At 40.3% G+C, this 23,008-nt stretch overlaps 1 protein-coding gene across 1 annotated transcript in view; it reads right to left on the bottom strand.

Moving 5' to 3' along the window:
- The window catches only part of dgkg (diacylglycerol kinase, gamma), a 185,885-nt gene that overhangs the window by 13,683 nt on the left and 149,194 nt on the right, over positions 1–23,008 (bottom strand). The window contains exon 22 of the mRNA XM_080902601.1: positions 16,978–17,179. Coding sequence (XP_080758727.1) covers positions 16,978–17,179 — 202 coding nt within the window. The remainder of the gene's footprint in view (positions 1–16,977; positions 17,180–23,008) is intronic.

Below are 23,008 nucleotides of genomic sequence, written 5' to 3'. Positions count from 1 at the left end.
TTTGTATCATTTTTGATTTTCATTAACCTGTCAGTAATGACATTAGATCATGAATATATCACAGATGAAGGAAAAGACCTGATAAGTCATTAAAAATATTCTAGTAACAAATCTTATGGATCTTATTAATTGCTAATATAGATTTACAGTTTGAGGGTAAAAAGCTCCACTGTGGACTGGAACTGGTTTTGCAACATTTCTCATCTTGCTTTTTGCATCTACTTAAAAAAAAGAATAGTTACCAGTTCTTTGGTGAAATTAGAATACCTGCTGAGTAATGCAAGCACTCCCATGTGTTGGTGCATGTGTGGTATTTGCAAAGTGCTCCAAAGACGACGACGACGATGATGATTATAAGAGTTTATCGGGGAAAACGTCTGTGCTGACTCACTGGTACTCTTTAATATTTAAGAGGACAATTCAAAAGAAAATGTCAGAGCAGAGTAAAGAGTGCACATTTAGAAATCACTCAAAGACTGTATTTCAGTTTTGTGAGTCCCGGTAAGGATTAAAAGCCTGCCTGTAAATGCATTTGTGAAATTCATGTGAGGAAAAGAAGTGAGTCTTTCATTATGTTCATTACGTGCAAATATGTGTGTTAATATAAAAATTTAAAAGATATTTATGTTAAAATTAGGAAATTTCGGCTGCAAAGTGTCTGTGTGTGTCTGTGGAGGGGGGGGGCTGCTGGTTGAACCAACCCCCCCACCACCAGGCCCCTGGTGGGCCTCTAGATCTCCTCCATGCCTGCTTCATGTCCTGGAGGGCAGGGCTATGGCTCCCCACACCCACTATTAGACACTTACATGGAGAAACCTTACGAATACAAGTCTGCTCACACACACTGGCGTGTGACAAGACAGAGACAGAACATCAGTCAGTATCAGTCTGCGATTGAATGGAGTCCAGTTGGCAATTACATGCCATCTGAGATAATACGGTGAAGGGTTTGAAACAGAAATTCGTAAATTCCTCCATAAATAGTGGAATTGACTGAAAGTCCAGAGGCAGAGAGTGTTGAATGCTAAACTTCTGTGTGAGCAGATGGTTGCCACAACTACTTGCTGAATATGAAAAAATACTTGTTTCGTTTTGCTTTTTTTTTTTTTTTTTTTTTTTTTTTTACCTCTTTGCATCCGGTTGTTCAGTCTGACGTCACTAGCCGTGTCTGGGTCTAAACTCCGCTGCAGGTCCGTATATCAAACGATCACTGTGGCATTACTGAGAGTTGAAAAACTGTCTAAAGTCTTTCATCTTTAATAAAATGATCAGCGTTCTGCTCTACCAGGTGTAACAATTGAGTTTAACATCCAGGCATCCATGAAAACAGAATTTATGACATTTAACGGAGTTAGAAGTTAGCAGGAAGTTAGCTCGCTAGCTTCTATCTAAATACAATATAGCATGTCCTGACTGCGGGGTTTTGGAAACAAATTAAAATGTACAGCTCTGCTATCACTTCCAGCATAAATGAAGACAGAAAACTAAACAACAGTGATGTTTGTAGGGTTACTGAAGTTTGGCTAGCTGGTATATAATGATGTGCTACGTGACCGCTAGCGACACAGCTATGTTAGCATAATATAAACAAGCTAACTTTTTTTCCACTCGATAAAAGTTAACGTGAGTGTTCTCGGTGGTCAGGAACAAATGTAATCGCATGGCAGGATGCTGTAAAAGGACCAAACTTCAGCCAGGAGAACAACTGAGATAATCCATCCACAATACGAGGTTAGTCATTCATATACTGCTGCATGGGCTGGGCTGTAGTTACATCCTAAGGTTTTAAAAACTGAGCTTAAATAAATGATTAGTGGTAATAAAAGCCGAGGGAGGTCAACAGGGATCACTGACTGTTTTAGGAGCTTTTTGAGATCAAATAGAAGAAAATACATAACATTAAACATGTTAACAACACAAAAGCCATATTAAACGCAGACTACTTTAGACCCGGAAGTAGGATTCGTCGCGTCATCACTGAACAACCGGATAGAAGTTACTATCCCATTTTTACTCTGATGTGACTGAACTATCAGAAACCTCCACTCATAGCTGCATCCTTAATCTGTATGGGTACAGTGCACAGACACACATATTGGCTAATTAGTGGAAAATAACACCAAAACAACTGGAGGCAGTGGACCACACAGCAGTCCATGTTATTTGTCAGATAATTACATTAAAATGCTCCAAAAGTTACTGAACTGGTCAAGGGATTCAGTTCAGTGACTGCACTGTTAATGAGGTCTCGCAGATACAGTTGCCTGTTTTGCTATGTTTATTCAAAAAGCAATCTAACAAGAAGTAAACAGATCAGTTTACAAACAAAAAGCATACTGAAAGGGCCAGCCGTCTCATTGACTTCATGAGTCTGAGCGTAGCTGTGGCTTTGGGGGATATTACACAGCTTTGGTGTTGGCTTTGACACATACATGGGTGTAATACCAAGTACATGCAGTGATTGAAAGTGTGGTGATGGCTAACTGTTTTTATTGATGCTAGAGTGCATAGAATAGAAGTTCTGCAGAGTTAGCTAGTACACTAATACAGCTGGAACATCTATGGTGACAAATACAGATTTAGATGCAGAAAAAGAACGAGTAGTAGACACATATAAGCCACGTCAGCTGTCACCACCACACATCTCTCTTTAAACAATATCAATAAATACATGACAAAGTCTCAAATTATCATCTCGAAGTTGTAGCAGAGCAGGCAGGGGTTTATTTCTTTAGCCGCCCAAAGCAGAAAAACTGTATTTGAAGGAAAAATCTGTTCACCTGATACGTTTTGTGTGTTTGCCCTTTACAAACCTTTATGGAAGCTAAGCGGTACTTGGCTACTGAATGTTCCAAGCTGTAAAAAAGTGAGAGATTATCATTGCAATCAACCCTCTTAACATCTCTGAATGTACTTACTTCCTAATAAATACATTGTTAAATTCTAGATATTTCTTAAATATGTCTATAAAATGTCTACAGTTAATGGCAATATTAACTTCTACTACAATCTGCACTGTGTGAAATTGAGTTGTCCTTCTCACTGCTTCATTGCAAATGCAATTATATGATGTTACACAATGTTAAATATAGAAACAGTTGGAAAAATGGACTCCCCTCATGTCTCACAGTGGTTTGGTCTTCAGCCTGTCATTCTTTACTAAGCTCACCTTTTGCAAGCATGTAAAGGTTTTGGTATAACACGTTGGACATATAATACATTCTTCTTTATTCTACCACTTACAAAAAAAATTATTTACAGTTCAAATCCAGTACAAATTTATCTGTCTCACTACAGAACGCTTAGTTCCCAGAAAACATTCTCAGGACAAAATCCCAGTACTCTAAATGACAGCTGTGGCCCCGACCACATGTTCGTGATCCTACATCATCCTGTGACTACATGCTGCTACACAGGCCCAGACACATGCTCGCTGCATACATCGCTCTGCTTCTGCAAAGCTTTCCTGGAAATAATTATAATAGGATTCGACATCCATCGAGAAAAAATGGCACAGTTGGAGACTAGGGGATCAAGAAGCAGGGGCTGGTGAAACAGTGGCCGCACAGCAGATGGGAATTAACTAGAAGTCTGGATGTAAACATGAACATATTGTAGTGTATATTTGGTTTGTGAGGAAAGTTGCAGCCTAGATGTCTCCTGCTAGATTTGAAGAGCTAGAAATTGTCAATGTGACGTGTCCTATTTTTAAAACAGCACTATTTATACATCTCTTTCCTGTTCTAGTATTAAAAATAAAATCCGCTCGCTCGTATGCCCACCTCTACACCTCTACTTCCTCCAAATACCAAAAATGGGCATGCCGTCCTGCCAGTGTCCCAGTGTGAGAGCCTGATGGCAAAATAGCCCACTGTGCTGGTTCTCACCTCACTGATGATTCCCGCCTCATCAGATCTCTATGCGCTTTTGACTCTCAGGCAACCAGCACTGTTACTTTCTCAGTGAGGTAGAGCTAAGAATAGACTAGAACAGCCTCTTACATAACACAGCTACAGTGCATTCTGGGATGGGATGGCATTGCTTTGCCAAGAAACGGGCAGTGAGAATTGTTGCTGCTGTGCTGCACTATTTTCTCTGCTGTGCAGTCAGTACGAAGCCACAGAAAAGTCATTTTAAACAACGACGCATGTGAAATGCTGATTCTGGGGAATTTTTGAGAAAACCTTATTTTTTCTCTAATGACATGAAAACATCTAAACTGAAAAGATGAGAAAAAAGGAGAAAAAAAGGACAACTATCACACATATTACCCGCTTCATATTTGTATTCTTGGAATCTATTTGAGGAGCTTTGCAAAATATATCTTATATTGGGACTTGATGCAGTCCTACAGTTTACTCTCTCTTTGAAAATAGCTGGTTTAGTTCCCTTCCTCCTAACTTTACGATAGCTCTCTTCTGATTTGCTGCTCTCAATAGCAGAAAGGTCTAAACAGCAAGAGGTTGGGGCCTTAGACAGGGCGAGCTATCGCACAGACATACAAGTCCAGAGGAAAGATCTGTCTGATGTGGAGGATTTAGCATTTGGCACTTTTGGCTCACAGGTACAGGTGCCCAGTATAAATTTGCACATGTTTATCAGCATCCACTATTGTAACTCTGTATAAATATATGGAAATGAATATAAAATATCCTGTAATTGAAGCCTAAATTACATTTTAAGTAGAAAGACTGACATGAAAACTAAAATAAATCTAGCTGTAGTCCACATTTTACAAATAAATGTCACTTTGAGCATTTCTGCAAGGATCAGGTCAGGATATGTTCTACAGTTGTCTTTTCTCACATGTAGTAGCAAACAACCAAATTTGGTTACATTCTCACTAGCGAGTGTGGGGATCCTGGCATTGTAAAGAGCGGCTAATGATGCATGAGCAAAGAAAACTTCATACGCTTGTGTGAATTTGGATGCAGCTTTATTGTGATTTGCTTGATTGGGGAGAATTTTTGAGGGAATTTTTTAGTCCCTGCAATTGGCCTGGTGATAAGGACAAGTGGACTTATTGTTCTTCAGAAAGTGTTTTTAACCATGTAGCCTGAAGCTGTTCAGCTGTAGAGCTGTTACTGAAAGAATCTGGGATGTTTTCCAGGTAGGGGTTTGAAAAAATAGCCAAGAGGTTGAGCCATTTAAAAGCGAAAAAAACCGAATTGCCCAAGTATCTTGATTTTTCCAGGAGATTACTGTTTCAAAAGGGCTGCTATTACACTGAACCAGACTTTTACATAATCACAACATTGGATATTTGAATGAGGAGAGTACTGCTGGAAGCTAGAGTTATATTGGCAGTGTCTTTCAGAGTCAATCAGGCCTTAAAATGTTTAAAAAACCCACAAAAACTCCACAAGCGTCTGATGGCTGAGGTCTCTTTTGATACGAGTCCACAGCATCTACCAGCATCTTTTCAGCAATCACTTTGGGGGACCAAAAGAAAACTGAGACAATCCTCCTTTGTTATTGTTTTCTTGGTAAAGCAGAGAGGAAAACAGAGCAGTGTGAGATTGCATAACTCCATCAAGAAGTCAAATTCCCTCCACGCACGAGTCGAACCTGATATCTCAACTAGTTTGTGATATGTTCTTAAAAATGTCAAGATGGTGTTTCCCAATCTGTTTATTTTAGCTTGAAACTATTCAAAATACATCCAAAACATCAATGCCGAACCTTACTGGTGGTAAAACCTCACACACAATCATTTCTGAATGGTTTTGCTGACTTTAAGAAGCTCGTCTGAGTAATGAGCTATTTATACCAAGAGATTATTTACAGTTTCCTTTCTGAAATAGCTGCAGCTTTCGTTTTGCATCAGCTAGAGGTGTGGGACTATAATTATAAGCAAACATATTTGTGTATCCTTCCTCCACCCACTTTCTCTCCTTCTCTCCTTCCTTCAACTGCCGGCCTGTTATTGTCTGAGGGTGGTCGGAGTTATGGCAGATGGTCAAGAGGAACTGCGGCTCACCTCGCCAGACCCAGCAGAGGTAAAGGTACAGGGGAGAGCACTTGGCCGTTTGACAAAGAACACTATGTTACTATGATCCAGTACAAAAATACATACACGCAGCCTGCTACTGAATCCTTGCCTGGACGTGTCAGGACCCAGATGGTAAAATTTCATATTTCGGTCCCAGCATTGTCCAGATACAAACAGCCATGAGAATTTTTCCAGACGGGAGAAAAACAAGCGTGGGAAAGAACACTTTATATTCCTCTTCAATTTTAATAAGCTTATAGAAATGTGTCATGTTTTCCATTCCCAGGAGAACGACAGTGATCGCCTCTTGTACAAGTTGTCATTCATTAACTTTGAGTAAATGTATCACTGAAAGGTCATCCGCTCTCCACCATACACTGAGCAGCTCTCCAACTTCATATAGGAACTATTTCCAGCCACACAGACTGGTGGGGGTGATCAGAGTAATTATACTCTGCTGTTTCTGTTATGTGAGAACACAACAGTATGCAGTGTGGATGCAATTCTCCTAAAAATAGAGTCCTTTGTGGTGTGTCACAGCTGGACTTCTGTTGCGCAGAGTGGGCGGGAGATGTGGCGGTGGAATTGTGGGTCTTGGGAAGCAGGGAAAGAAGAACGAAGAGGTAAGGGGAGGGAGAGAACTCCGATGTGAAGGGTGGATGAGGAGAGGCACAGTGTCGGACAAATGGGGAAAGAAAACAAATGAGTCATGAATGGAGGCCAGCATATACCTGAACTAGCAGCTTTCAGCAGTGACTACATCCTGTCATTGTCAAGCTAATTGTGTGTGTCACTGAATAAGGATTTATATTACATGACTCATACGACGGAGTAGTTTCCAACACTACTACAGCCACAAGCCACATTTTCTGTGACGTGGGGTTTAATCTTGAGCAAACAGTCTATAGTTTTAAGGTAAATAGAGAATGCCAACAGCTACTTTAGCCCCTGTAGCGACTAGGAACACAGACTTTGATTATTTTAATCAATAAGCTGACGGCAGTTTAAGACTACTTTATTAAACCGTTCTCAGTCTCAAGCTCTCAAATGCTGCTCTTTCGTGAGAAGCTGTTGTGGGTGCTGTAGCTTTGATGCACCTGCTATGGCAATACTAGATCAACAAAAGCAAATAGTTGAATTTGAAACACTGACAGAGGTGCAGACATTACAACACTGGCAACTGTTGGAAGTTTACTTTTATGTTGTTAAACCCACTGTTAATTTCCCTTTCACTTTCTGTTCTGCTAGTTGTAGGCACGGAAATTTCTTTGGTTCAGGGTTAGAGTTATGCTCATAACATAAACTCTGCACCGATATAAAGGTATAACTTCTACATGTACTCTTGAAAAAATGTACCATTAGAAGACTGGAATGAAGACAAGCACTGCTTAGATTACTTATTTACTTGTGTCACCTTATAAAGAATGAGATGGTTCTCTCAGTTTCACCTGACATGCATAGATGTGAAGTTGTGTTTTCATCTGAGTTGAAGGGTGTGTACATTGGTGGTCATGTGGTCACGCTCTTTCACGGGTAGCATGGGGAGCAGCATTTTTTAATTGTGTTTTTGGTACTGAAATTTTGTAATCCATCAGAGCCAAATACTTCAAAGTCCACTAAATACTCCACTTCAAACACTTTTTTTTCCTATTCATGGCTCTTATTTATAGTCAATTTCGTTAATTTGATCATCTCAGACACACAGAGAAATCTGCCTGCAGGAAAAAGGCACAGAAATATGCATTATCAGAATACATGTAAATGTGCCACAGGTGGAATGCTGCTAAACATACTCAAACCTGTGATTTCATTTTGGATTGTGGCATCAATTATACATGTTGGTCACTGATGAATCATAGCTCATGTGCGATCTGTGCGACGCTACAGAAAAGATGAAATCTGGAACTGACAGAAACAAAATAAAAACAGTCGGTCTGTTCAACTGACTGGCTTAAAAAACACAAAAGACTAGAACCATTTGAGGGTCACAGCACAGTGTTTACATCTGCACTCCAGTTGGCCTCATGTGATGCAAGAAAAAGTTTTAAAAACGTCGGGCGATCCAATATCATGTGTGCATTTCACACGGGCTTCGTGCCACCAAACAGTCATTAAGGGTTGCTCCCGTACTTTCCGACTTTCCTGCACGTCACATCTTTCTGTTCCTTATTTCCCGTCTGCCTGTATTATTCCGCTCTACTATAATAAAAGGATTTTTTATCTTTTTACTGGATGTCACGAGTGTCACATTTACACTATTAGTTGATCACACAGTATGTATTTGGCTGTTCCACTGTTCTCTAAACAGAGCAAATTAATCAGTAAAATAAAGTATTTTAGTTGTTTGTTTGTTTGTTTTTTCATCAAGCATCCGTCCACCTTCCAGCAAGCAAACAAGCCGATATTCTCCAAGGACTGTTTTATCTAACTGGATTTACTAGTAATGGTAAAATAATTGCATTAACGTGCTGCTACTGATTAATGTTGCCCATTACCCAGCACATTCAGTGTTCATAGTTTCAGTTCCTTTCACGAGAAGCTTGCGTGTCACATGCACATTGTGTTTATGCATCCTTTCCAGTGCAATTGGCAGCAGGAAGCTAAGGAAACTTGATCCAGGAGCATAAAGGAAATAAACAGGGGAGGGGGAAGATGGTGCGGAGATAAAAGTGGAGGAGGAGCGTGGTGATGTCCTTCCTACATGAATCCTGTTTCTGTCAGCAGCTCCAGCCCTCACTGTCTTCTCTCACTCAGCTGAATTTATCTCTCCACCTCACACAAAACTTGAATGCTTTATGTCCTCTTTAAATCAGTGAAATTTACACATTCATGTCAGAACAGCAGCCAGACGAGGTAAGGACAGAAGGAGGCACGTTACAAGATTACCGCTGTAATCCCCTAATTACACTTGGTCCTTATTTTATTTGGGTTAGTCGTGTTGCACGAGGGTGGTGCTACAGTTCTTCCAAAAGTGTAAACTAACTCAACCTGATTTTGTCAATGGGTACCTCACCTGGGGCTGAATTTTTGAGGTGTATCTGAGTGTGAAGTGCTTTATTAGACAGTAAGAGCAGAGAGGTTGTCAGAAGCAAAGGGAGAAAGAGGCTGGCACTGGCATGCAATAAAGGTCTCAGCTGGATGTGAGGTAGGGGCCGCAGGCCTCACAGTCGATGCCTTAACCATAAACACATTTTTAACAGTTCTCAGAGCTGCAGGAAAAGTCACTACAGAAGTGTGAAATCTGTGCTGGGCAGTCAGAAACAAAAAGCCATATTCTAATCTATCTCAAGCAAAATGTTTGCTTCTTAAGGCTTCATCATTCCCGTTCATGAGCTAAAAGGAGAAGGCTATCACAGACATAAGCTAGTTACAACTTATGTCTGTTTCGAACAAGTGGTACAAGAACTGGAGAAATATCGATCACGCACTCCAAGAGTTACATTTTTGCAAACAGAATAATGTTTTCATTTTAATCATTAATAGCAGAACTGTTCAGTATTAACAGAGTATGTCCCCTTTAGGTAATGCTTAAAGAGGACCTACTCTTCCTGCATTTTTCCTCTTGCACTCTGCAAGGGCTTTGAATGATTCATGGTTCAGGTTGTCATCTCTTATACTGGGCCTCCGTGCAGGTATTCAGTTCATCCACCCTGTGAATGCCTTTTCCCTCCATTTACACTTACAACATTTAAACAGTAGATGGATTAGCAGAAATGACTTTCTTAGTGTTTAGTGTTTTGGCTTGTGGGGATGACTTATACACACACTAAATATGTTTCTTTGTTATTTTGTTTTTTGTTATAATATCTTGTTATTCTTGAAAGCAGTGTTTTTGTGGCCAAATTTACAGGTTTAAATACAACACTATGGAGTTAGCAGGAGGCTAGTCTGCCACATGTGTGGTGAATATTCACAGAGATGTGAGAGCAGAAAAAGTGTCTTGAACAGCAACTTGTAACCTGATCTGTTGGCTCGCAGAGAATATTAAAACACTGACCGTGTATAATATGAACAAGGACATCCACCGTTGTAACATAATATATATGACAGAGAATAAAGAAAAGTATGGGTCCCCTTTCAATTAAACAACTCAAGTGACTATTATTTATTATTGTTGTATTATTTAGTATGAAATCATAGAACGTAGACCAGAGTAGCAAAGGTGGTGAATCACAGGACTGAAGTTTCATCACTGGGGTTACAAGCACCCACCCTCTCTCTGGGTGACCCTGGCTGATTGCATTATCTACAGCAAATTGATTTAAAAGCTTTAGTTTATTGTGCCTCAGAAGGCAACTGCCATAAACAGTTAATAGTATGATAAACAAGCAGCATAGACAGCGACAGAGGTCACACACACACACACACACACACACACACACACACACACACACACACACACACACACACACACACACACACAGAGAAAGAGAAAATGCAGAGCCAGCACACAGTTTCTCTCTGGAGCTCAAGCACTCCTGTTTCTAAACCACATTAGCAGGAGAGTGTAATTCAATAAAGGTTAAATCCCCAGAGACTGCTCTGGAGAACAGAGATTCCATCAGAAAGGTGCCAGCATGCACAATGTGAATGAAGTCACAAAGAAATAAACATATTCTGCTATAAACTACAATGGTGGGTGAAGCTAGTTAAAGGTACACACTTTTTTTCCACTGAACACCTGGAATAGAAACACATGGACGTATGTGCATGTTTATCTAACCTAAATAAAAGCACAATCCATGTCCATGTTTGTACATTGCAATGCAGTCAAAAAGAACCCTAAAAGGTTATGTTATTTATGATCTTGATGAACATGACAGATTTACATATTGTTAACTCTTCTCTGTCAGAGAAGTGCTGACTCAGCTCTTATTACATTTTTAGCTTTTTTATTTTGGTTAAACTGGATCATCCAGTCTACAACAACAGAGAATGGCACCAAAATCCCATGTTGGAAAGGATTAAAGTTAGCAATCACTGATTCTTCTATTATTAATCCTTTATAAATAGTAATCCTGATTTCACATCATACATCGCTTCTCACTCCAGCAACAACTAAAAGGAGCAGGCTTTGTTTCTGGTCAGTCTGTGTAATGAGATAAGGAAAATCACTTCAAGCGAGGACAGCTACCTCTTTGGTAAGAGGCCGGTGTTGTGGATTTGGGTCAGGAGTTCAAACCCTGGGTGAAGATTAACAACATAAGCTGAGTGCTCTTGCATTTACAGCAGTCTAAATAGTTATAGAGAGTAAAAGTCTAATATTTGGACATGTGGACTGAGCAGTGCCCTGCAGCCCCAACGTTTGGGCTAAAGACTGCAAACTCAGCAAACAATCTTAGCATCTTACACCGTACTGGACTTAAAATGCAGACGAGAGTGAAGACTGCAATAACAAACTCTGAATGCATAAAAGTGACTATTCATCATTTCTTCCTCCTTCAGTTTCTAGCTTTTCTCCTGTATTTTTGAACTCTCTGCTTCAGTGTAGCACTGAGATCTCCATGGAAACAAGGTTTAGTTCAGTCAGCAGAGATGTGCAGACTTATGTGAAAGAAACGAAAGTGGGATGGATGCAGAAAACCTTGGTGAAAGCACAGAGTGGGTTATTTTCTATTGTTTGTGGCCACTGAGGGGAGGCTCTGACTGCAGTTTTCGTGCAGACTGACCACATGCAAAGTTATACTGAAAGAACAGAACAGTAAAAAGAAACCAATCTCACACAGATTGTCACATTTAAAGCGTAACTTTATGTACTGGCCATTAAGCTTGAGGCACTTTTTCCCCTACCCGAACATTATCATCAAATTCAGTCAGTAACAGCTCCACAGCTGTGAGTGGGTGTACACATCCCTAATGACATGATGTGAATATTAATGTGGTCTGAACATTATGAGTGAAACACTTGTTGGGTGTTATGCAGTCTGTGATTGCCTATTAAGGAAAAAATAGTGAAGATTATGTTGGGTAGTTGCTTAGTAGCTACTGTACACAGTTCACTTTACATGAGGGAACATAAATGGTGAGTTACGGTTAGGTAATCATGAAGTCACGAGGGGTTATTGAGTAACTTCTCTGTGTGAGGAGTTGCTACATGATGATGCATAAAAAAGTGTAACTAATTATGAATGCCTCAGTAATGAAGGACCAGAGTTAACCAGAAATACTTATGAACAACTTAGGATGTTTCATGGATTTAATAATTACATTTTCAAACTAACAATAATGCCAGTATCACTGGAACAGTATTTCCCAGTCAGTTCTCTATAACTAATCATTATCTGCTCGGGTTAAGATGTATTTAGGAATTATATTTACAACTAAATTTGATTATTCTAACTCCAAATTATAATGCAAGATATTTAAGGCCACTTTAGATACTAAGTGCCCCAAGAGTATTTTAAAAAATACTCCACTAATATTAAGATTGTAACGCTGCTGCTGTATTTTAGTGACTCTACTGTGAATCTGAAAAATAAAACTCATTCAGATGTGAATTAGTCTTTTATTGTGGCACAAGGTTTCATTACAACACTTGTGTTTTCTTTCAGCAGCATTTGCAGGAGCTTTTAGTTCCCAGTAAGGATCACACCGTCACATTTCATAAGCTGGTTTGCATTAAACAAATGCATAAAGATGTTACTGGTCTTAGCCATATTGCAGCAGCCCTGGAGCCACTGGCAGTTAGAAGTGTAATGCTGGTAGTCAGTCACCGTCACACATTTCAAAAGCTGCCATGTCGTTACAGTCAAGATAACTGTCACATCTAATGTGTGTAACATAGCAACAGCCCTAAAACATGTAATTACAACAGTCAAATCCATTGTAACAAAAACTTACCCATCTTTTTAACCTCCCCAAACTGGGCACTTGCAAAGATGATACTGTATATAGTTCTTACAAAGGGATCAACCTTCTGTAGATTTCAAAACCTTCTTTTTTTGTTCCAGGCCAAAAAAAGCTGGGTGTTAAAATTGACGTCTATAGGGCGTGTTCAGTTGGCTTCACTCTGTTAGCTGCAGAGGTTACTGCTTGTAAATCTTACACACTTATTTCATAACAATTTAAATAGAAATATATTTCAATAAATTATAGAACAGGTAAAGGTCCTCCAGACCCAAATAAGTTATTATGATGTTTTTAAATCTTCAAAGGCTTTGATGTGGTGCAGCAGAAAAAAAAAAACCTCTTCTCAGGAAACACTCAATGCAAGCTGAAGTGTCATTATCCAGATGGTCTAATAGCCACAGCTTCAACTATGAAAGCATTACTGAATAAACTGTTCTTTCTTAGGAAGAAGATGATGTGTAGTTACATGGACAGCAGTGTCAAATAAAAGAAAGAAAAAAAACAAACACTATCCAAAATTCCAGCTCAGGTACTTTCATACATCCTTGCTTTGCTCTTAATATAACTGTAACTTGCTGATTTAACAAAACAAAACAAAAATAGTAAGAACTCTTAATTATATCCAAAAGTTGCAACTTAGTCAGATTAATATTACTGTTTGGTGTTTAGAGAAGATTACACTTTAAATCACTTGAAATGCCAACACACAGTTTTTTTTATGCCACTAAAGGGGGGTAATCACACACACTGTTACGCCCACTCACATCCATTAAGGAGCTCAGTCGGTCACAGTCACAGTGAGGTTACAAAAGCTTCTGGTGAACACAATTACCCCAACCACACGCACACACACATGCACAGGAAGGCAAAATGAAGGCAATGTGGAAGAGTGCTTCTGTCATGGCTGTGTGAAGGCAGACAGGGATGGTGGACCCAAGAGCAGGACTCACGGAGGCAGACGTAAACTCAAAACACTCAGCTTTATTGCTGCATTGCATCGGAACAGAAAACTAACTGAACTGAGAATGCAAAACAAAGTGAACAGGCAGGCGAGCTAGCAAACGGAACACACAGTGTAAGATGAGGGACGACGCGATGACGAGCAGGGGAAGAGGTGAACAGGACTAAGGGGAAACAGCTGGGAGACGCGGCTGACACTGATTACACAGATGAGACAGAGGACCACACAAAACTGAAAACACTGACATAAGACACAGACCTTCAAAGTAAAGCAGGGAGCTCAACGCACACGCAGAGACACAGACTCGAAACTGACAGAACAGGAATAGAGGGAGTAACGAACCGAAAACTAACAAATGGCAAATCTTAACAAAAGACCAGAATAAACAAGAACATAAGATAATGTTAACAAACACAAAACACTGAGTCATTAGACTCAGGACCGTGACAGCTTCTATTTTAAACAATCACATTCTAGTTTTTCAATAGTCTACTATAAAACCAGCAGATAGTTTTATAATCTCTATGCTCACCTTTTGTCAGTTGCTTTATCATTTTGGACAAGCCAGAAGGAGAGGACATCATTTTCTCAATAAATCTAAAAACCAAGTAAATTGTGAGCCAGTGGTTTGATGTGTTGTTATTTTGATGACTAATCTACAGAGAACACTGTACTTGTTTTTATTCAGCTTCATTAATTAAGAAGAACTTTGTTCCTAAAATGAATCATTCAGATAGTGACCACTCACCACCTGGACGTATCAATGTCAGAAAACTTGTGTTAATTGCATCACTGTCTCAGATCCAACAGTCACCATCCAAAGCACCCAGAGGCTGAAAGGTAACATGGATCTGAGGACACAGTCTGAAAAAATGTGTCTGCATGTATCGTCTCTCTTATATAATTCTCTTTATTTATTTACTCAGCTTTCTCCTGTCTCCTCTCTGACGTATTGTTGGGGTCATTCTGAAGCAGTCATCTATAACAGATGTTTGATGGTTGTCACTGTCCTTAAATGCCAGCACTTCCTGACTCCAGGAGCCACTAAATAAATAGAATGAATCTATTTTACATTTACCGTCCTGAGAAATACTTTACAGCATCTTTATTTCCTGGCAACTACACAGTGCCTCCATCTGTCTGACTAGCCTAGTGACAGTATTGTTACAGTAGCATAGTTTGCAAAGCACATTGAGAGATTATGCGTCAGTATCTATACAGAACCTATACACAGCACATCTATTTCTAAGTATTTTCTGTCTTAATAAAGACAGAAAACATAAGGGGATGACGGTGAGCGATTGTGCTGATGCTATTTGGAGATTTTCAGTTAAACTAGCTGATTCATTATAGAAACTATTCAGTCCTTTCTCTCTACAGGCGAATGCATTAGTAAAGGTGCTACATAGATGATGTGCCTATAAAATAAAAAGCTTATGCCTGTAATAACGACAGATGGCTAGGAAGCTGTGCTTCAAGAACAATGAAAGGTTACACTCAATCCTTCTTATTAAAAGCAGAACATTCTTAAATTTTCTATTGAGAACCTGTTATATTTCCTCTTTGAAAAAAGGTTTTGGATCTAAAGTACTCGAGCTCTGAACAGACAGTGTGTTGTTGGGTGATACCGAGGTGTAAGAACCACACAAGCATTTAAGAAAGACCTTCTAAAGGCAAATCTCAAAATTTGGTAGCCATCTTGGAACGAATCTGGGCAAATATTTGGAGGTAACACATTTAATACCAATGTGCCAGCAGCACATAAAAACTGTATCTGATGAAAAGAGAAAAATGCTTTACAGTTTCATAAGTTTGCCCAAAACAGTTGTAAAAAGTATTTCCTACAAGTTATAATTCTACTATGTAAAGTTTTAAGACATTTTTCCTAAAAGGCTCAGTCCACTGTATGAAGCCTATGCTAACTCAAACTCTGATTCAGTAACCCAAGAAGACACTGTACTCTGGGGTTGAGCAGATGACCATATGCTACATGGTCACTATAGCAGCATGGGTTTGAGTCTGGCCCAAGGCCCTTTACAGTGTTTTTCTTCCTCTGTGCTCTGTCTCCTATTTGCTGCTGTCCAATGATGGTGAAAAGAACCTTAAAAAGCTGTGCTCTTATTTTGGTTGCTGTGTAGTTTAGTAGAAAGGAAAATAGTTCAGATCGGCTGATCTGTATGGCAGCCCACATCAACTATTACCTTGGCTGATATTCTTCGTGTCAAAAAGGAAACTCATTATAGGTTGTGCTGCTCAAGCTGCTTTAACCTACAAGTCCTTCAAATCTGCAAGCCGCTTTGCAACCCAGCTCCAGCCCAGCTCCTCATTTCTTGCTGTTTGCGACTTAATCAGTGTCACACCTGTTGTCTTTGATGCCTGCTCTGATCTGCCTGCTGATTTCCTCTCTCCGGTTTCAAATATATCAATGTCACTGTCAAATAAATATACATATAAAATATATATATATATATATAAATTATATTATATATAATTTATATAAATTATATATAATTAAGTCACACATGTGTTTTGGAGTGCTTTTCCCATTTAAGCCCCCACTTATCTTTAAATTTGCACACGGAAAATAAATCCAAAATTAAGTCCACAGCACCTCCACAACTGTGAGCCCAAAAGTAACAACTTTAAGATACTCAAGAGATCTTTTGAAGTACAGCAAATCGTGTCCTAATTAGTTAGTTAAAAACCCACTGACTCTTTTTTACTATTCATGTAAAAACAGTAAAAAACAAAAAACCCCATAAACAACAGCCTTAACTGTGAGTTGGTGGCATCATTGAATCTGTTTGAAAAACACTTAATGCAAACAAAATGTATACACCAGAATGGAAGCACAACAACTACTCCATCCACTTCACTCATAGTAGTGTCAGCCTTGGAGCAAATGGTTGTGGTGATGTTAGTGAGGGAATCTGAAGATGTTTTGCAGGTGAATCATACACAGTTGCACACATTTCAATCTCAGGGCCAGCTCGAAGAAGCTGGCTAAACATTTTGCCATAGCGTTTTTGTCCTTGTTCTTTGATGCTGCCTGCTTCTATGTTGAAGTTTCTGAAATCTGAATCTTTTAAATTATTTATCTTGAGCGTAGAAAGCATATCACCACTTGCTTTCAACAGCTTCTGGCTTCTTGCATCCTCCTTCACCTTTGACTCACCTTGCATGCAAAACTTGAGCTCTTTGGCATCTGTGACTGTGCTGGCCGGCATCCTGTCAGGAACCTTCTTGCTCATGCGGTTATAGTTCCTCCTCTTCTTGGTCTCGCCCCACAGGTTGGAGCCGCCATGCATACTGGGAATGTTGAGCACAGCGATGCCTTCTAAGGACGTGTTGCTGAGGTCTAAAATGATCCCATCACACTGAGGAGGCAACAAAGGACGTAATCGGTTTAAAAACAGATGAAAAGATTTCATGGCATGCTTATGACAGACACGTAAGGACACAAAAGTCTAACTATTCAGCTTTGTTCTTCTGTATTTCATTTAAGCTGTAGAATGACTAACACCAGGGTATTTATTAATATGCAATGCAGCCTTATCCCAACAGCCATCCATAATGCATGGAGTTCATCTGTGCAGAGATATAGTAATGATGCTACAACTGGAAATATGCATTTGAAATGTTTTCAGTGTGTTTTACTGTCAAAAGGCCTTCTCCATACCTTTTCAATGTGCACAGTAATTATCAGGACATAGTCAGGCCCCTCCATATCCTAAAGACCTTATAGTACCTTATTACCCCAACAGAGCACTTGGCTCCCAGACTGCAGGCTGATTCATGGTTCCTAGACTGCCTCAAAGTAGAATGAGAGGCGGAGCCTTCAGCTTCTGCTGAGTTCCCTCTCCTGTGGATCTAGTTCCAAGTTTGGATTCAGGAGACAGACAACATCTCTACTTTTAAGATCAGACTTAAAACATTCCTTTTTAAAAAGCTTATAGTAAGAGTTGGATCAGGCAACTGCTGTTTCCTTCAGGCAATATGCCTTCAGCTTATTCAGCTCTGGCTCTCTTTCACAGTATTCCACAGTTTCTTCCTTTTAAAAGGGAGGTTTTTCTTCCCACTGTCATCAAGTGCTTGGTCATAGGGACATGTCTGAATTTTGGGGTTTCTGTACTGTGATATTTGAGATGACTGTTATTGTGAATTGCTACTATACATATGTATACTGATATATATATATGTACTGAATAAATCAATAACGTGTTTTATTTGAAACTTGTTAACATGTTAAGCTGATCTACACTGAGTTAAAAGGTCACAGATGCTTTAAATTGCCAGCCTCAGCGTGTAAAAGAATAAGAGAGTGATAAATAGAGTGGGTTGTTATGACTACGAGATTTATTCTGTCCTGATTCATCACGTGGACAGCGGCCAAGTGTACTGTTGTGTCATGTAACAATAAAACACAATAAGTTGGCCTACTGTCTATACATATTGAGAGGAATTAACTGATAGAAAGCCATTCCATTTGGCACTCCTGAGCCTCACTCTAATTTATGTATCTAACATCATCTAGATTCAGCAAATAATTCACCCTATGTCAACAACACATTGCTGTGACTCAGCAAGCACGGCTGAGCAGTGCTGAGTCAAAGCAGCCACACATGTTGGACTTCACTGTGTGCCTAAGGCATGCAAAGACAACACAGACGTGCTATCACCTAGCGTGTGAGTGTAAAACTGTGGAGCACATGTGGAACCTGATACAAGTGTACATACACACTGATGAGTGCAGAAACAACATAGCTGACTGCAAAACTCTTCACTCCTCTCATTATGAGTAACATTCACATCTTAAAAAGTTATAATCACCCTAAATGGCTTTACCAGTGAGTATGAGTGCATCTCTTTAAAGGTGACCTACTCTGTTCATCTCCAGCTCTATATTTTTATTCCTGGACTCTACTAAAGTAGCTATGCATGACTCACAGTTCAATTAACTATATTGATTGAAGTACTCCATTTAGTAATCATTTATGTATTTCTGTTGTAGGATACATAATATTCTACTACTTGTCTTTTACACTTTTGAATCAGTGGCAATGACATTGACCAAACAACCCAGCAAGTTTTATCCCAGTCTTTGGCTGTTTCCAAAATATGTCATCATAGACAGCTGTAGATCTGCAATTCAGTTCAATTCAATGTAATTTTATAGCGCCAAAATACAGCAACAGTTGCCTCAAAGTGCTTTATATTGTAAGGTAAAGATGCTACAATAATACAGGGAAAACAGAGAAAACCAACTGTGAGCAAGCGTTTTGGTGACAGCAGGATGGAAAAACTCCCTTTTAACATGATGAAACTTCTGGCTTAACCCTTTTCCGATTGAGGACCATGGCCACAGAGTTGGACATGCTGATTCTCGTTCCTGCTGCTTCACACTCAGCTATGAACTGTTCCAGTGTGAGCTGGAGGGCACCACCTAATGAAGCCATCAGAACCACATCATCTACATGAGCCAAGATTCTGAGACCGCTCGAGTGGAAGCCTTACATCATTAGGCAATGCCTAGAATTACTGTTGCTAGAAATTCTGAACAGAATCAGTGATAAAGGGCAGCATTGGTAGAGTCCAACACCCACCAGGAATAAGCCTGACTTATTGCTGCCTATACAGACCAAGCTTTTGCAATGGTTGTATAAGGATCGAATGGATTGTAGCAACGGACCATAGCGCGGCTGGACTGCTCCGCTATACAGCCGCTCCCGTCGCCGGCGGAGCTCCACTACCACCCAGGCATCACTTTCCAGCCTCGCCGGAGATACATCCATCGCGGGTCCCGCAGGATTTTCCATAACTCCAATGAAACTAAATCGTTCTGGTCTGCTGCTCGCTGCCCTCGCAGGAACCCTGATCGGGCTGTCAACCATCGATCTCTAGCCCACCTGCCCAGGGCGCCCACCGCGATTAGCAAAAAAGAAGATACTCCACTCAACTTCGGTCTTCTAAACATTCGTTCATTGACAAGTAAGGGACCTCTCATCCAAGACCTCCTATCTGACCGTAAGTTTGACTTTTTCTGCTTAACTGAAACCTGGCAACAACCTGATGACTTTTCTCAGCTAAACGAATCTGCTCCTCTGGGGTTTGTTTACTTTTCTAAACCCCGCTGCTCAGGTCGTGGGGGTGGTCTCGCGATCCTTTTTTGCCAGCACTTGAAAGTCCTGCCAGTTAAGGTTGATACCTTTAGTTCTCTAGAGGTCCTTGCATGTGAGCTGACTGGACCCATTCCCACCATCATAGCTACTGTATACCGCCCTCCCAAACCTAACCCTGTCTTCCTCAGTGACTTTGCTAATCTACTAACCCATCTTTCATCTCTCTCCCCAAATGTGATCTTGGTGGGAGATTTCAACATTCACATGGACAATAACGACCTTCTGCTCACCAGAGACTTTTCCTCCTGTCTCGAAGGCTCTGAATTTAAACAATTTATCGACTTTCCTACTCACTCTAAAGGACACACCCTGGACTTGGTCTGCTGTTCTGGTCTTACTCCCTCGAATCTTTCTGCTACTGAAATCCCCATAACTGACCACTTCCTCCTTTCATTTAATCTCACTCTCTGCTGCTCTTCTACCAAGCCAACCCGTCTCATCTCGTTCCGCAACATCAAGAACATTGATATGGACATTCTCACTACCAGTTTACGGACAATGTTCAGATTCCGGACTTCTATTCTACTCCTGATGATTTGTTGTTATATTATAATAATTGTCTACGCACTGTCTTTAATTCTCTGGCTCCTGTAAAAACCCACTCTGTTTCCTTCGCTCGCTCTGCTCCCTGGTTTACCTCTGACCTCCGAGCTCTGAAGGCCAAAGCTCGGCAGCTAGAGCGTAAATATAAGAAATCTGGTTTAACTATTGATTCAGAAATCTATAAATACCACCTACTTCAGTATAAAGACTCCATTAACAAGGCCAAACAAAGCTTCTACTCTGGTATTATCAGTTCTTATGAGAGTAATGCAAGGACTCTGTTTTCAGTTCTCAACAAACTAATTCAACCCCCCAATGCTTTACCACCGCACTTCTATTCCTCTGAAACCTGCAACTCCTTGATGCTGTTCTGGACTACAAAAATCAATAACATCCACCAGCAACTCAGATCAAATGCTGTGTCTACGCCCTCTCCAGAACCTTTTCTCCTTTTTGAGCCATTTTCCACTTTTCATCTTCCTGATTTATCTGATATTTCCGAGTTCATATGTAAATCAAAGCCTGCCACATGTCATCTTGACCCCATGCCCACGGGGCTTGTGAAATCCTGCCTCTCTTCTTTACTCCCACTCATTTCTGCTATCATTCACTCTTCTCTCACCACCGGTATCGTTCCTTCCTTATTGAAGACTGCTCTAGTCACTCCTATACTGAAAAAACCTTCTTTAGATCCTAACAACTTTAACAACCTCCGTCCGATTTCCAATCTACCCTTCATTTCTAAGATACTCGAAAAAGTGGTTGCAGCTCAACTTCATTTACACCTGGTTAATAATAACATCTACGAGAGATTTCAATCTGGTTTTCGCTCATGTCACAGTACCGAAACTGCTCTACTTAAAGTCACTAACGATCTTCTAATCGGAGCTGACTCTGGTCTTCTCACCATTCTCGTCCTTTTAGATCTGAGCTCAGCCTTTGACACCATTTCTCACTCTGTACTTCTAAGCAGACTTTCTTCTCTCAGCATCTCTGACACACCCCTCGCCTGGTTTCAATCATATCTCCTCGACCGTTCCCAGTTTATTCAACTAAGATCATTCCGCTCTTGTCTATTCCCTGTCACCTCTGGTGTACCCCAAGGCTCGGTTTTAGGCCCTCTTCTCTTTATAATATACATCCTCCCTCTAGGTACCATCTTCCGCAAATTTCAAATTCAAATTCAAATTCAAATTTTATTTGTCACGTACACAGTCATACACAGTACGATATGTAGTGAAATGCTTGGACAACTGCTCGTGACCTAAAGAAAACAAAAAAGGAAAAGGCTATGAATAAGATAGGAAATAAATATGAAAAATTAAAAAGGGTAAATTTAACTAGGAAGGAATAAAATATAAATTAAGGTTAAAAATGAAATAACTGTACAACACAAATTAGAATGAAGGGTAAATTTAACTGGGAAAGAATAAGATAAAATATATAAATTAAAGTTGAAAATAAAATAACTGTACAACAAAATACACAATATAGAACTATATAAGAATGTATGAAGAAATATAAATAAATATATACACAATAACAGCAGCGTGATTTAAGTAATGAAGTGAAACAATGTCCAGAATGTCCAGTGTGTGTAAGAACTGTATGTGTGGGTCAGTACTGTGTGGTGGTGTGATTGAGAGACCGTATCGCCTGCGGGAAGAAGCTCCTCCTCAGTCTCTCTGTGTTGGTCTTCAGGGAGCGGAATCGCTTTCCTGACCTCAACAGAGAGAACAGTCTGTTGTTGGGATGGCTGAGGTCCTTCACGATCTTCCTGGCCTTGGTCCAGCACCGCCTGCTGTAGATTGAGTGCAGGTCAGGGAGCTCGGAGCGGATGGTGCGCTCAGCTGACCGCACAACCCTCTGTAGAGCTCGTCTGTCCTGCATGGTGCTGTTCCCGAACCAGGTTAAGATGTTTCCCGTCAGGATGCTCTCTATGGTGCAGGAGTAAAAGTTCCTGAGCACCTTGGAGGGCAGTTGGAAGTCTCTCAGGCGTCTGAGGTGGTAGAGACGCTGACGGGCCTTTTTCACCACGGTGTTGATGTGACAGGACCATGACAGGTCCTGCGTGATGTGAACTCCGAGGTATTTGAAGCTGTCCACTCTCTCCACTGGGCACTCGTTGATGACAGGGGTCTGGTAGTTCCTCTCCTGCTTAGTGCTGAAGTCCACTATCAGCTCCTTTGTCTTACTGACGTTTAGAAGGAGGTTGTTCCTCTGATCTTCAGTTTCACTGTTTTGCTGATGACACCCAGTTATATCTCTCTTGCAACCCTGATTCCTCCCTCCCACCTTCTTCCCTTACAGAATGTCTATCCGAGTTAAAATCCTGGTTTACCTCTAATTTTCTAAAGCTCAATGAGGATAAAACTGAGATCCTCCTTATTGGCACCAAATCCAACCTTTTGAAGGCAAACCATTTCTCACTCACCATCGATAACTCCACAGTTTTCCCCTCTCCTCAGGTTAACCTTCCTCTCG

The sequence above is a fragment of the Rhamphochromis sp. 'chilingali' genome (assembly GCF_963969265.1).
Source record: "Rhamphochromis sp. 'chilingali' genome assembly, chromosome: 14".
NCBI lineage: Eukaryota > Metazoa > Chordata > Actinopteri > Cichliformes > Cichlidae > Rhamphochromis > Rhamphochromis sp. 'chilingali'.
This window is presented reverse-complemented; position numbering and strand designations above follow the sequence as displayed.